This window comes from Grampus griseus, assembly GCF_964374135.1.
Source record: "Grampus griseus genome assembly, chromosome: 21".
NCBI lineage: Eukaryota > Metazoa > Chordata > Mammalia > Artiodactyla > Delphinidae > Grampus > Grampus griseus.
The window spans coordinates 9,589,033-9,604,553 of NC_139015.1; the positions used below are offsets into that span (position 1 = coordinate 9,589,033).

Below are 15,521 nucleotides of genomic sequence, written 5' to 3' on the forward strand. Positions count from 1 at the left end.
CCCCCAATGTCACCACCCCCACCAGATGGTGCATTTGTTATCATTGATGAACCTGAATGGACACGTCATCTCACCCAGAGTCCACAGGTGACATGAGGGTTCACTCTTGGTGTTAGACGGTCTGTATGTTTGGACAGGTGCACAATGAGTGACACGTATCCACCACCGCCACATATCTTGCAGAGTGTTTTCACGACCCTAAAGTTTCTCTGTGCCCCACTTATTCATCCCTCCTCCTGCCCCCAGCCCCTGGCAACCCCTGATCATTTTCCTGTCTCCATAGTTCTGCCTCTTCCACAGTGTCATACAGTTGGAATCACACAGTATATAACCATTTCAGATTGGCTTTTTTCATTTAGTAAATGCATTTAAGTTTCCTCTATGCTTTTTAATGGTTTGATAGCTCATTTCTTTTCAGTGATGAATAATATTCCATCGTCCCGATGGACCCCAGTTTATCCATTCACGTACTGAGGGACATCCGGGTCGCTTCCAGGTTTTGGCAACTATGAGTAAAGCTGCTGTTTTCATTCCTGTGCAGGTTTTTGTGTGGATATAAGTTGTTAACTCCTTTGGGTGAATATTAAGGAGCATGATTGCTGGATTGTATGGTAAGAGTATGTTTATTTTTGTAAGAAACCCAAACTGTCCTCCAAAGTGGCTGCACCATTTTGCATTCCCACCAGCAATGAATAAGAGCTCCTGTTGCTCCACAACCTCGCCAGTGTTTGCTGTTGTCAGTGCTCTGGATTTTGGCCGTTCTAATAGGTGTGTAGTGGAATTTCATTATTGTTTTAATTTGCATTTCCCTGATGACATATGATGTGGAGCATCTTTTCATAGGATTATTTGCCATCAGTAGGTCTTCTTTGCTGAGGTGTCAGTTAAGGTCTTTGGCCCATTTTTAGTTGGGTTGTTTCTCTTCTTATTGTTGAGTTTTAAGAGTTTTTTTTTTAATGTTTCAGATTACTGTCCTTTATCAGTTATGTCTTTTCTAATATTTTCTCTTAACCTGTGGCTTGTCTCCTCCTTCTCTTGACACTGCCTTTGGAAGAGCAGAACTTTAAAATTAGTACTTAATTTTAAAAGCTGACACTTCAAAAACGTCTGATGAAGGAGGAGATGACTGACAAACAGTCCTCCGAGTGCTGAGGGGATTGGAAATCACCCCCTCATCTCCCGGGTGCCTCCCGCTCGTGTTTCTGTTATTTTCTATTGCTCTGTTTTGCTTCATTTATGAACTAAGAGATACAATCTAGTGCACAGAATTTACATGCATATTATTCGACCAGGAAAAGCATGAATTCAAAGAGGACAGACTTATAAAGACAGTGAAGCATCAGAAAAAAATGGCATGAAACTCATAAAGTTAACAAAAATAGCTACTCTCTTCATAAAACTTCCAGGAATTCTTCAAGGTGTGTACTGCAGTATGGCCTGATTCTTACCTTATGTGGTTCCTTGAATAAACCCCCAGATGGTTCAGGGTGTTGTGTCTCATGTCAGCATCCTGTCGTGCTTGATTTCTTCTCCCAAATACTTGATGTGATTCTCAGATGTCTAATCTGTGGAGGTCAATGAGTTGTGGAATCCTGAGTAATCGTACAGCATCTGGTTAATGATGCAGAAGAGAAACCCCACGAGGACTTTGGAATGAATTCCCAGTAAATCTGTGCTAAAGTGAGGCTGACTTAGACACAAGTTTCCACAAAGTCTCTCCACCCTGGACTCACCTTTTACCCTCAGACCCAGCCCTTCCCAGGGAAAAGCTCTGGCCATGCCAGCTGTGTTTGTGATAAATCAGAACCCTCCAATCCAGGAAGCGACTCACCCCCTGGTTCTATCTTTACACACAGGATCAGGAAAATAAATAAATAAAAGAAGGGATCCTTTTTGCTAGTAGTAATATCTTTCTGGAATAAATAAATTATATGGATCTAAATTTCATAAAAAGGAATGAAAACAGATGTCTTCACATTTATTTTAAGAATCAGATGATGCCTACTGTTCCAGAGGCCCCTGTTTCTATAGAAGAGCTTTCTGAATCTTTGTCTCCTAAATTCAAATATGTGTCAACATGAGCTTAAAAAGTTCATTCAGTTCAAGGAGAAATAAATGAGTATACCAAGTCTGGCAGTTTTAGGATGAGTCACTTAATATTTTCTTTCCTTGTGTAATAATTTTTGTGTTACATGCAAATGTTTGGAGGTTTTATTTTCTCTTTCTTATCTACAGTTTTGTGGGATTGGCCATTTAAACTCAGAGAATTAACATATATGTCCTTTGCTATTACAGACACGAGTATAAAGAAAATTAAGAAAATATGGGGTGAGTGGAGGTTCTGTTCTGGTTAGAGAGGAATAAAAAAGGAAACCAAAAAAACTCACTAAACTTGCATCACTGAATCCAGGGTCTTGTAGTGAATCCTCAAGTTCACTGGAGAATATCAGTTTTCTTCTACGAACAGTCAAAGAAATACTACCTTCCTCTTAGGTTCCCATGAGTTCTAAGTAAGCCAGTGCACGTGAAATGCTTAGCAAAGTGCCTGGCGCACAGGAGGCGCTCAGTCTCCCTGCCCCCACTCCCACCCACCTCTGAAATTTAACTACAATCAACTATAATCAATCAGAACCTTCTTTATCAAACCCGAATGTCTCATTACACCTAAAACCAATTTCTTTATTCTTATCAGTTAGTGATAAAAGATGAAAGGTAACTTTCATATGTTTGAAAAATAGTCATCGTAAGTTGCTTTTGGTGACTGGTAATCCTACGTTTAAATTTTGATTCATCCAAGTAAACAAGTTGGAAATGTTTATTCTGTGTGATACACTGAATAGTCACCTCACCTTCGATTGTCCTCTCAACTTCATGAAAGTCGTGAATTCTGAGCAGCTCTCCTCCTGACATGGTGGGGCTCAGAGAGCCCTGCTCTCCTGGGCCGGCCAAGGGGGGATGCAGGCGGACCTCACCGTTACCGGAGCGATAACTGCTTCTCTTTTCTTTCTCTTCTTGCCTCCAGCCCCACCCTCCTCTTGACCCCAAACACATAATGGCTCTTGCTTTGTGCACTTCGTCTTTCTCACCCACCGCACAATCAGGCTGCGTTCAGGAAAGCTGGGCCCGAATATAAAACTATGAATTAAAGGAAGGAGGAGCCCGGTGGGGCGTGCGGAGTCCCAGGGCGCATGAGGCATGGGCCGGGCGCCCTGGCGCAGGAAGGCTCGGCACCTCCACGTGGGTCGCCTAAGCGGTGTCCTTTCCTCTCACTGCAGAGAGTCTGCTGTGGTTTGGGGACCGTCCTCTAAGCACGATGTAAGCTCAAACTCGACACCATAGCGTCTTTGGCCTTCGGGCCAAGGCAACACCTTCCTGCTTTTGAAGGTCAGACACAAGGGAGCTGTTTCTGTCTCCTGGGCTTGACCTGCAACTCTAAGTGCCCAATGGGCCGATGCAGGCATTTTTCAGGTCATAAAAATAATCGTGCAAGTCAGTGACACTTTTTCCAAATAGCTAATGCCTGCTATTGTGGTGGGTTTGGTGACAATTTTATTGCAGGTGCAATGCACTATGGAGCCTTCAAAATACTTGCCGGGGCTCCGTAAACATGTTTGCTTGACTCGAAAGAACCTGTCTTTCTTCTATCAACTCAGGATTGGTTTAAGAAGGATAGGATATTATTCTGCAGCGCTGAAAGGGACCCTTGTCCGCCTCTGATCCGCCCACCCCGTCGTCCTGGGGACAGAGAGAAATCAGCATGCAGACGGGCAGGGTTTGCCTTTGGCCGCTGGGACACCGAGTGCAGTGGCTGCCTGGGAACTTGTCATGCTACCGGCTTCTGAGCCAGAAATATCTGGAGAGAGCACGGCTCCCCAGCAGCTGTCCCATTCAGCAGTGGGCGGTTCAGAGAGAGAGAATTGGGGCTCTTTCTTTCCTCTGCACCTGCGAAAGCACGTGGCTGGTTCCCTCCCAGATGCCAGCCGGCACTCAGGCTCAGAGAGTGTCATTCAGATGAACCAGGCCCATCCCACTGTCGCTGCCGGAGCTGTTTCTACAGGGGAAGAAGCTTAAATCAGAGGCTGCCTTAATTTACACTTCTATTAAGTGTTGATAGAGGAGTTGTCATTTTTGTCTGCCTTAGACACATAACAGAAATGACTTAGGCACATATTGAAGCATTAGCGCATGTCATGGTGGGGTGGGAATTAATTACTGTGTCCCAGGCTGTCCTGAAGTACCACAGTCGCATACAAATATGTAGACTAACTTCAGCCGTTTCTATTTTAACATTTTCATAACATAAAAACCTAACCAGGGAAACGAATTTTAGACCTTACATTGAAGAAGCCTATTATTAGGAAACAGTTAAAGACCGTCAGCCTCATGTTGTTAAAGGTGCCATGGTAGCCGATATATTGCTTGACACGTTTTGAAGCATAATGGCCCAAAGCAGGAAGTGGGATTCGTCAAGCGTACAGGATTTCACAAACTTTGGCTGTCATGCTGTCGTCCTACCAACTTTCTAAAACCACGAGGAGGAGTTTGCCTTCTCTGCCCGTCTGTTTTGTTTATGAACGTATAGCTGCATTTGAATAACGTGCACCGCGCTTTCCTTTGCAGTGGTGAACTGCTCGGATCCAGGCTTTGTGGAAAATGCCGTTCGTCACGAGCAACAGAATTTCCCCGAGAGTTTTGAATATGGAATGAGTGTTGTCTATCACTGCAAGAAGGGATTTTACTTGCTGGGATCTTCTGCCTTAACCTGTATGGCAAATGGCTTATGGGATCGCTCTTTGCCCAAGTGTTTGGGTAAGTGAGGGTCCTTTTGGCCACAGAGCCCTGTAAGAACACCACCAACAGAACACGGTTTTTTTCAAGTATTCAAAACAGTACTGAGTTTTAATTCTCTCTACCCACCCCCATCACAAATCATATTTGTTATTATGACAACTTTATAGGTTGGCCAGAAATCACCAAATGCAGCTCACACTAGTTTCGCGGGAAGAAAGGGGCGGGGGTGCTGGCCTGCTCGCAAAGCTGGCCCCAGAGGGAGACGGACCCGGCTCGCGGGCTCCGCCTGGACCGGGCTGTCTCTGTGTCTGCTGTTGCTGCGTGTCTTCCGCTTCGGGCCAGCAGGGAGGCTAATCCACCAGTTCAAACGGGCACCAGTGGCCTCCAGATGGCGCCTCTTTCAACACCCCGAGTCTCTCAACACCATGCATCTGTCTGGACCCAGGTTCAGAAATATTGGCAAGAGGCTATAAACGGAGTCTCCATCTATTGACCTAGTGTCTGTGGCCGGAAGGGTGGTGCTCTCTGAGGGGCCTGATCTGGGTCTCATCAGCGCTTCTGGTACAGTCCGATGTGAACATGATAAAAAAGATAGTGTCCTGGTCGTAACTTCCTCCTGACCCATAGGTTTAAACAAGAGGAGGGCGGATTGCCGTGAAGAACAGGGTGCTCAGGACAGACAAGCTAGGCTGCCGCTATGGCTCCCCTCCAAACATTATTAACAGTACATTTTAGACCGTATAGGTTCACAAGGACACTTTCTTTTTTACCCAAATAGCTATAGTATTACTTTCTTTCACTTGAAAAATCATATTGTCCTTTAGCTCAGAGAGAATTTTCTTGTTAAAACATAGTCTGAAAATGAAGGAAAAGGAGTCACTCTCCTTGGCCTTTTAAAAATCAGTCAGAAACAAAACAAAACAATCCTTGTCTTTTTAGTATTCATTTTGTGTGGGTAGAAAAAATAGGAAATGACAATCACATTATAAATGGAACTTACTGAAAAAAGTGATAATCGCTTTCACCTGTGACAATTACAGCGTTTTTCAGTACATTTTCAGAGTGGATTGGTGCCGGAGACTTTTTTCCTGCAAGTCAGGGTCCCACAAAGCCCTTTCAGTCTACCCGGAAACCTGTCTCAAATTCTAACTGTAACAAAACAACGAATTCCTACAGAGAAAGAGAGCGATGACTTTCAAAAACAAACGTACAGGCTTACATGACAAAACACACCTGTAAATGTATTACTACCCTCATCAAGCTTTATGTTTTCTGGTTTTCTGTGCCTTCACACGTGGGAATTTTTCAGAGAAATTAGTTTTGTTTGTTTTTCTCCCCAAAGATTTCTCTTGCATCTTCCCTGGTGTCTGTGAGACTTGTTGTATTGGTTGTTGCAATGATGCCAGCATGCTCCAACCTCCAGGAACCAGGTTTTAACTGATCTCATTTTCCAAGGGGCGACTTCCCACCACTTGCGGTCATTAACCGCTGGAATTACCGTGAATTTGGGAATACACGCTCGCAGAGGAGGTTTTGTTTTCATGTGCTCTTCAGCAGCTAACCTCCATCTCTATTTTTGCTGTTATACTGTTCCACTGATGTTTTTCTTTTATTTCACCTGGAACTGATCATTTACCAACAATTTCACTGATTCAGCTCTAGTTAGCTTCTTTTTAGGACTCCGTAGGTACACTCCTCTTGTCCAGTGAGTGGATGTCAGTGTAAGGCAGTCTCAGGGGAGGGCTTTGACTCAGGGGGTGGCTGATGCCTTCCAACCTTTCTAACCTGCCCCTCTGGCTGGCATCACTTGGGGGTTGTCAGTGACCGAATGCAGCCCCTCGAGGATGTTAAACCAGCCCAGTTAGCTGTTTGTACGTGGTATAAAATTTGCCCATGGCTAACCCTAATTTTGGACTTTATAGAAAGGGAGAGATATGTCTTTACCATCCTATGGTAATCTGGATTCTAGAATTTTCCTTCTTGAAGGATAATTATGATTAGATGATGGGCCTGATTTGGTGTAATTATAAAGAAATGAGTGGACTACTTGAGGAAAATATTAATCAGTAATTTATTATTATTTTTTTTCCTTAAACATTTTAGATTGCCACCTATTCAAAGAAAAATTGTTAGATGGTCTCTCTAGACATGGGAACTGGAAGAGGAAGCAGATTTGACCGAGTTTTGTCCCCAAGCAAAGCATGATTGTCATACTAACTGGAGAAATAATGGAAATAGTCTTGGTGAATCTATGTTAGTTTCTAACATTTTGTGTAACACTGCTTGTTTAGGATACAGTTAAGGGCAGATGGAAAAAATTTAGGTAGAGTGACTTTCTTTTTTGAAAACCTAAATATCAATTTCTACCTTAAGCAAAGCTATCTTAACCTAATAAAAAAAACAAACAAACACTTCATGGACAGACCCTTTCGTGGACTTCAGTAACGTGACTCTTCAGGGTAGGGGGAGGGTCGTCTGGAAATGGGCATTTCTTATCCACAGGGCACTGCAGCGATGTGCAGTGTATCCGGGTGTTTTTTGTTAATAGGTGATGATTGTATGAGTCTCTAAGGGACATTGACCAACACAAAGCAGCTTAACAGGAACAATGTACTCATTGATTTGATTTGATTTTTTTCTTAAGTTATTTCGTGTGGACACCCAGGGGTCCCTGCCAACGCCATCCTAACTGGAGACCTGTTTACATCTGGGGCCGTGGTTCACTACTCATGCCAAGGGAGACGGAGTCTCGTAGGCAACAGCAGCAGGACTTGCCAGGAGGACAGTCACTGGAGCGGAGCCCTACCCCACTGCACAGGTGGGCATGACGCAGTCAGCTCTTCATTCCAGGTATTGGGTAGTGATGCCACTCTCTGAAGTCGGTATTACTCCGTTCCAGCCAAGTGCGCCTTTATGACGTAGCGTCAGCGTCGTCTTCATCTTCCTTCCCTTTGAACACTATCGCGACACATTTTCCTCGGCAGGAGTCTCCCTAGCGCCTGAGTAGGAAGCTTGCTCACCTTGACTCAGTTTGCCCCTGTTTTCCCCTCCTTTTCTGTGCTTCCTCTCAGTTCTTCCACATCTTTCCTGTCTCTGTCGTCAATTGTTAAATCAATCCTGTTTGGAAAAAATATCAACTTAATTCTTCCGTGAATGTTTCATAATAAACAAAATATATAAACATAGTAAACAAAATAAACATAATAAACAAAATAAACATAATCAGCAGATCGACACAGTGTAGAAGCATCAAACCTCTCATTTGATTTTTTTCGTTCCCAACACACCTTCACCCCCATCTCCTCGTCAGCATCCTCACCAGCATTTCCAACGAGCAATTCCTGCATTTACCATCCCCAGTATTTTATTTCTTCTAAAGAATATCAATTATTGTACAACCATATTTTAATAAGCTATTTCGATTGTAGTTACACAGAAACGATTTCTTAGCGTCTTCCGTTTCTGTGCTGTAATAAAGAAAATCTCTCAGGAGATTTCCAGAATGCTGTATGACTGTAACTGTGTTTGATACACATTTACATAAAGTTTCATTCCCTTTAAACAGAACAGCCCTGTTTTAAACGAGTCTAACAGCATTGAGTATTGCCATACGTGTTTGTGTTCCATAGGAAATAATCCTGGATTTTGCGGTGATCCAGGGACCCCAGCACATGGGTCTCGGCTTGGAGATGAGTTTAAGGCCAAGAGCCTTCTCCGCTTCTCCTGTGAAATGGGCTACCAGCTGCGGGGCTCGGCAGAGCGAACGTGTCTGCTCAACGGGTCATGGTCAGGACTGCAGCCCGTGTGCGAGGGTAAGTTCAAGCCTGAAAGTCAGCGTTTCAGGTTGAAACCAGGTAACTCGCTCTAAAATGACCAGTAACATGCCACAAAAATCCTACAGGTTTACACTATTTCTACAATTAACCTACTCACCCCCCAAACGTATGAGAGAACCATCAAAAAGCACAGCTGGGCATACGGAGGTACCTGACTGTTCAAAAGATCATACGACACTGTCCTCACCCTTTGGAAGTCCATGGTCTAAAGGAGGTGTCTGTCTTCTCCTGGTGACGTTCTCTGTGTGACTTTGCCGTGTTTTGTGGCTGCTGGTGGTGAGAGCTGAGGCGAAGGAGTTGTGAGTAGGGCAGAGTGAGTCGCGGCTGGGAGCTCCCTGCAGGCTGGAAGAGGCTTCTGTTCACACGTTCCTTCCAGGCTGTTGGTGGCCCTTGTTCAGAGCACTGTGTTGCAAAAGATTCTCGGGTTACTTTCCGTATAATATTTTGGAGTGAGTCTATTTTATTGTACTATTTAAGAGGCATGATAGGAAATGGTGGGAAACCCCAGTAATAACAGTAGAATGCCACGGCTCTTTATAGCCACGATGTCATGTCTTGGCAATGCCTGTGTTAAGCAAAGGTGAGCTGACATGTCATGAGTGTGTTCAGAGTCTAGAAAATAACTGAGTTAGAATTCGGACAGATAAGACTTTAACATTTGCACACAAACTTCTCAATGACTGAATTTTCAAGTCTAAAACAGTTACACCAATTAATTACCTATTTTTACATGTATGAAACACTTTCCATAGAATTTGATCAGCTTGAATAAACTCACACAATATCAACACCAGAAATATGGATCAAGTTCCCTTAATCTTTATTTTCCCTACTATGTCAACTCTCCTTGTACTGTCACTCATTTTATTATAGGTGTTATACAGATAAGTAGAATATAATATGCATGTATCTAATCTGACTATATTTTACATAGTTAACTGTATCATATGTAGTCTACATAATGTAAAATGATATGTGTGAATAAGCCAATCCTATGTATGCGTGTGTGTGTATCCTCTCATTGAGAGTCAGAGATTATCCTGGTTATTATAGTCAAAAACCTATCTATCTCTCTATAGAGATAAGTATACATGATAATCCAAGATAATGTTTGACTCCAAATTGCCTCTTGACAATCAAGTTAATGTAAATCTTAAGATTAGGCCCTAAAGAAGTTAAATCAAATATGACTAAGTAGTTGTGGGGAAATGTCATCTGCAGCTGTGATTTGCAGGGTGATGCCATTTCTATTGACTGAAGTATGCGACTATAAGTTAGTAGAACTTTTCTCACTCTCAGTTCCCTCCCCTCTTGTAGAAATTTGAATGTTAAAATTTGCATGAGAGCATGTCTTTCTCACCAAAACCAGAACATTTTGTTTTCTGTTCTATAATATAGTACCTCAAAGTTACACATGACCTTCGTAATCTACAATTACACCCCATCTAACCTTTTCTCTATACCACACCCGTGAATTTTTGGTCCAGAAGTATTTGAACATTATGAAAATTAAATAAGATTTCCACATCAATCCATGACATATTAAACGATAGTAGGCCCACCTTCTTATTGAGAACAACTATAAAACAACAAAATACATGAGACAATTACGTGAGTTATTAAACAACAGACAGGGCGTGACTGTGTTCCTTAGAAAATAAATAAGGTGAGCTCCATAACCCCTCTGTCACTCTGTGCATTTTTCTTGCTGGGAAGCAGAACCCAGGTGGTACAGTGACTTGGTGAGGTGATGAGGTAGAAATTGTTTTAGGTTACTGAAATGGAATTTGCAGAAACGGGAATCCAGGAAGAGGGAGCTGACAATGGGAGGGCCCCAGAATTCTGTAGGCGTGTTCACAGGTGACTCAGCTGAGGGCTGGGCCGACAAGCACGCGTGAGACTCAGTGATGCACAGACCTTCTTAGCGGAGAGCAGACCTGTGATAGTAGAAGTCATACCGTACTGAGAGACACTGTACACGCAGGATGCTTCTTGGAGGCCTAGAGAGCCCATACGTTGTGAATAGGTACCACTCCCTAAAATCAGGGGGACAGGCTGGAACTAAGAGCAAATCATGTTAGGACTCAGACTAACTAGCTCTCCGCTAACAGAATAAACCTGATGACAAGACCCAGAAGATCTATAACTACTTCAAAAGCCCACCAGAGCAAAGCCAACATCTTTTAAAGGAATGGCATGCTCCATGCAGTAGTTCATTCACAATGTCCAGCATACGATAAACAGTTACTGCATCGGCACAACCCAGGACAATATGACCCACAGTCCAACCAACCAACCAACCAACCAACCAACTAAACAAACAATAGGGATAGAATCTGATCCTGAGATGACCCAAATGTTGAAAAACACAATAAGGATTTAAATAAGCTATTAAAAATATGTTCAAGACTTTACAGTAAATTGAATTGAAACAGGGAATCTCAACAGAGAAATGAAAATAATGAGAGAATCAAATGGAAACTCTGGAAATGAAAAGTACATTATCTGATAAAAAGTTTTCTGGATCAACTTAGCAGATGAAAAATGTCAGAAGGATCAGTTAACTTGCATACAGGTCAGTGAAAATTATCCAATCTGAAAAACAGAGGGAAAGAAGATGGAGAAGAAGAATCCCAGCACGATAATTTCCTATTGGATAATATCAAGCAGTTTAATGTACTTGTAATTGGGTTCTAGAAGAGAAGGAGAGAATGGTGCAGAAAATTATTTGAAAAAATACTGGTTAAAAGTTAACCAAATTTGGTGGGGAAATATAGCTTCCAAGGCTCAACAAACCTCCCTTAGATACATTCTGTGCTATTAGGGATGGTCATTTACTTGAGACTGTACATTCTATATTGGGTTTATCTCAAGCACTTTATTGCAAATTTAAAAGTGAAAAAATTAAAGTGGTTGAGAGTGAGTAATGTTTTCCATACAAATCTCACTTTGTTGCTGGGATATGACACTATGAGCTTTATTCCAGCAAAACATAAAGGAATTCATTTATTTGATTAGGGGAGCTTAATTGGACTTCATTTCATGATGTACTTAGACTATACAAAGTACTCTTTAAATAGCATTTAGTTTATCAAAAGTCAGAAATTCAAAGGGTTCCTATAAAATCCTTATAAACTTGGACCTTAAAATCTGTATACAGAAAGAAGTTGAGTTACTAAAATGTTTCAATACTAAAAATATTTCTCAGATATGCCCCACAAAACTGGCTACTTCCAAATTGCATTGTACAGCTATCATGGGAAGCTGCATAATTAATTAATAGTATGTGTTACACTCGCTAAAACAACAAATGATGGGTAGGATATATGACTAACTCCCCTTCCCACTCCCCCTCTCCACATGTAGAGGTCTTAAAACTTTTTTGGAGAATCTGTTGCTTTATGTTTTTTCTCCCTTGTTATCGTAGGTCCGTATCTTCGGGGCACATATTCTTTTTTGTAGAAAATGGGGTTATCAGTGACTTTTTCATTGCCACAAAGGTTAGCCATGACCTATATATTCAATCCCCTAACCGAGGTCACCTCCCTCCTGATAATTTACCTTCTCTGAATCTGTTAAAAACATTAGCTCCTGATGGATATTGCAATAAATTATAAAGAGGAGGAGTCATGCATCACAAAAGAAAAATGTTTTAAAAATTCTTCAACATCAAAGAACTTAAATTTATAATATATTTTCATCACTTTAAGCCATGTTTTCTTTTGTTAGCAACCTCATCTTTTAATCACAGGCTCATTGACTTACTTTTCAAATGGATATATCTTACCAAGTTGCTTAAATATAACTACATCTTTGGGGTTAGTTGCATTAGGCAAGTCTTAATCCTCTTTGCCACGAGATTATGATAAAGTTGACCTTTTATTCAGGTAATGGACTAAAATGGGATTGAAATGATGATAATGAAAATAATAATACTAGTACTACTACTAATCTACCAGATTGTTTACTAGGCGTTTTACACTTGGTATGTGTAATCTTACAACAACAGAGAGCAATTATCTTTCTTATACCCATTTTACAGTGAAGACACTACATGTTGAGAACTTGAATTGATCAGTAACATTTATTTAACTTGTACGATCAGAGAGTCAAACCTATAACTATTTGACTCAATTTAACAGCAATCTTCCTAATACAGCATGCTAAGTGAATGGTACTGATGTCTATGAACAATAAAGTGCATCTGGAATAAGTATAATGCTATTTTATTATAAATTGATAAAAAGAAAATAATCTTTTACCGAAAGGAATCACATTAACCAAATGTACTTTAAAAAAAGATGTATTTTAAAAGGAATTTTAACTTGTAATTTTAAAAGAAATCTTGTCTTCCTTCTAGTGACCCTACATTTAATCTCGTTTTGCTTTAGTGATATAGTCCCCGTATGTCTTACAACATTAAGACCTTGATGTAAAAACAGCTATGTTGACTCTGTTTTCTAACCCTCATTTTCATAGGCAAAGCCGTCAGTGAAAGTGTCCCTGCCAGGAAAAAAAAAGTTAACCATGAATTTGATTTTATAGGATACAATATTTGAGGGAACTTTATAAACATTAGGATGTCATTATTATGAGGGACATTCTTTCACTGACAATATATTAAGTTGAATATGTTTTCAACAGTGACCTGCTTTAGTTTAGCATTAGTCCTTCACAGATCACTTTTGAAAATTGCTACATAGATTTTAATAGCAGATATGATTAGAATAAAATATAATGATATACCCAGGTGTCTTTTGTTATGAATTAGATCAATATAATTCTTTGCTCTGTCAGGCTTGCACTCATACATGTGTGCAGTGACTGTGCACAGGAAATGATGAATCAGTATTTTTTGAATGGATGAGGAATTGTCTTGAATAGGCCAACAGCTTGGATTTTTGCAGTGTGAAAGTTTTATTTATGTCACAGCCATCAAAGAACTTTTGAGCTTTAGAGAATGTTAGATATCCTCTGCTTCAAGATTGATAAATATATCTCATCTCAAATGCCAACCAAGAAACTACTGAACAATCTGTGTTCGAAGGGATTGTAAGTCCAAAACCCAGACTCATCAGGGAAGAGGGTTATAATTGATTAGTTATGTCCGACGTGGGCACAGGCATAGAAGCACCAGCATGTGTGCTTTTTATTTGTCAAACAAGATCTAGGCCAACCTGAGAGTATGTGCATTTTTTAACATAATATAATAGGGAATTCCCTAAACTTCCATTATAGTGGCTTTTACTTTGCAATCTGTTTTCTTTCACATTTTTAGGAAGAGTGTGTCTTTATTCTCAAGGCTAGATTTGAAAGTGGAGCAATTAAGTAGGCAAGAGTATTTGCAAATACTTTGGTCATTCTCAGAAAAAGAACTCATGATACATTGTGGTTATTAAAATTCACATTCTTTGTACGTCTGCCTGTTGTGCATTATTGTGCGAGGCTAAGGAGGAAAAATAACCGTCTTTATGGTAAATGGGTTTGACTGAAAAAGGCAAAAAACCTGTTATGGATTAAAATCTTCACCTTGATACACACCCAGCAGCTGCTGAGTTTCCTTGTTCACTGACGAAGGAATACACATGACAGATACTCAGAGTGTAGATCTGTTACACCGCCCAGCATTAGCTGAAGTCTTCATGCCTGTACATGGCATTGCAGTCGTCTGGAGAGAGATTTAAGGTGCAGCCATTCCGAAGCCGGTTAACACAGCTGCCCGTAGACTGGGGAACATTGAGGAGACCGTTTCACAGAACAGTTTAAGTGTAGTCATTCGTATTTCTCAGGCCTCCCTTATTTTTTAAAGTGAATTGTCCTGGAGATGTAAAATATGACCTGATTGCCCAGGTTTTTTAACTCAGCTCTTGCAAGAGGGAGACAATTCTGAGTCACTAGTGTCATACAGACCCTTTAAAAGAGCATGATAATTTTACTGTTTGTTATAAGCATGTTAAATCGCAGACTACCGTGGTTTTGAATTGTCAGTGCTTTCACTCATCTTTTCATCTGTTTGGAAGTAATGCGTTTTAGAAAAGACGATACAAACATGTAGCTTGCACATTTGTAACTCATCCATAAGAGAATGGCATGAGTCTTAGAGTAAAATATGTGGGAAAAGTTTCCCATGGTTACGTGTCCTGTGATTTTTGGAATAAATGAGCAGTCTGCTACCCCGATGGCCTTTGGCCTCTCAGGTTCCTCACGTGGTGACGGGTCTCTCTGTACGGCCCGGTTTTGTTCCCTCACAGCCGTGTCCTGTGGGAACCCGGGGACGCCCACCCACGGCATGATCGTCAGCAGCGACGGCGTCCTGTTCTCCAGCTCCGTGGTCTACGCCTGCTGGGACGGCTACAGGACCTCGGGGCTGACCACGCGGCACTGCACCGCCAACGGGACCTGGACGGGTACAGCCCCCGACTGCACACGTGAGTGGCCTGCTGTCCTGGTGGGTCCAGGGCATCACAGTGACATCTACCTGACAGAGAAAATAAATTGATTTTATAGTGTTGTACTGATTTTTTTAATCCATAGAGAAAACAGGATTATATCATATCATACATATGTTTGATATTATGGCCAATTATTAAACACTTTTAGATTTTTCTTCACTTTCTTATTTATATGGTTGAAAGTGCTTTGCATGGCTGGTTGGGTTGGATATTGTAAAACTGAGGTCCAAGAAAGTCAAGGTTTGTTCTCTCTGTAGACCAGTTAGTCTGAGGGAAACGGGACAGGTGCTTGGTTCTCTGATCTCAGCCTGTGCCTCTGTGCTTGACTCTGTGGTGTGACCCCTCATCACGCCTAACCCAGGACTGGACATGGGTGCCAGCTGTCACCCGCACACCAGTGGGATAGAAACGAGCGGTTCCAAACATGCAGCCTCCTGACCGC

At 41.5% G+C, this 15,521-nt stretch overlaps 1 protein-coding gene across 1 annotated transcript in view; it reads left to right on the forward strand.

Annotated features, from left to right (window-relative positions):
• CSMD1 (CUB and Sushi multiple domains 1) overlaps positions 1-15,521 on the forward strand; it is a gene marked incomplete at its 3' end in the record, with an annotated part of 1,748,580 nt that overhangs the window by 1,709,113 nt on the left and 23,946 nt on the right. Inside the window, exons 55-58 of the mRNA XM_082680517.1 lie at positions 4,621-4,809; positions 7,436-7,609; positions 8,421-8,603; positions 14,879-15,055. Coding sequence (XP_082536643.1) covers positions 4,621-4,809; positions 7,436-7,609; positions 8,421-8,603; positions 14,879-15,055 — 723 coding nt within the window. The remainder of the gene's footprint in view (positions 1-4,620; positions 4,810-7,435; positions 7,610-8,420; positions 8,604-14,878; positions 15,056-15,521) is intronic.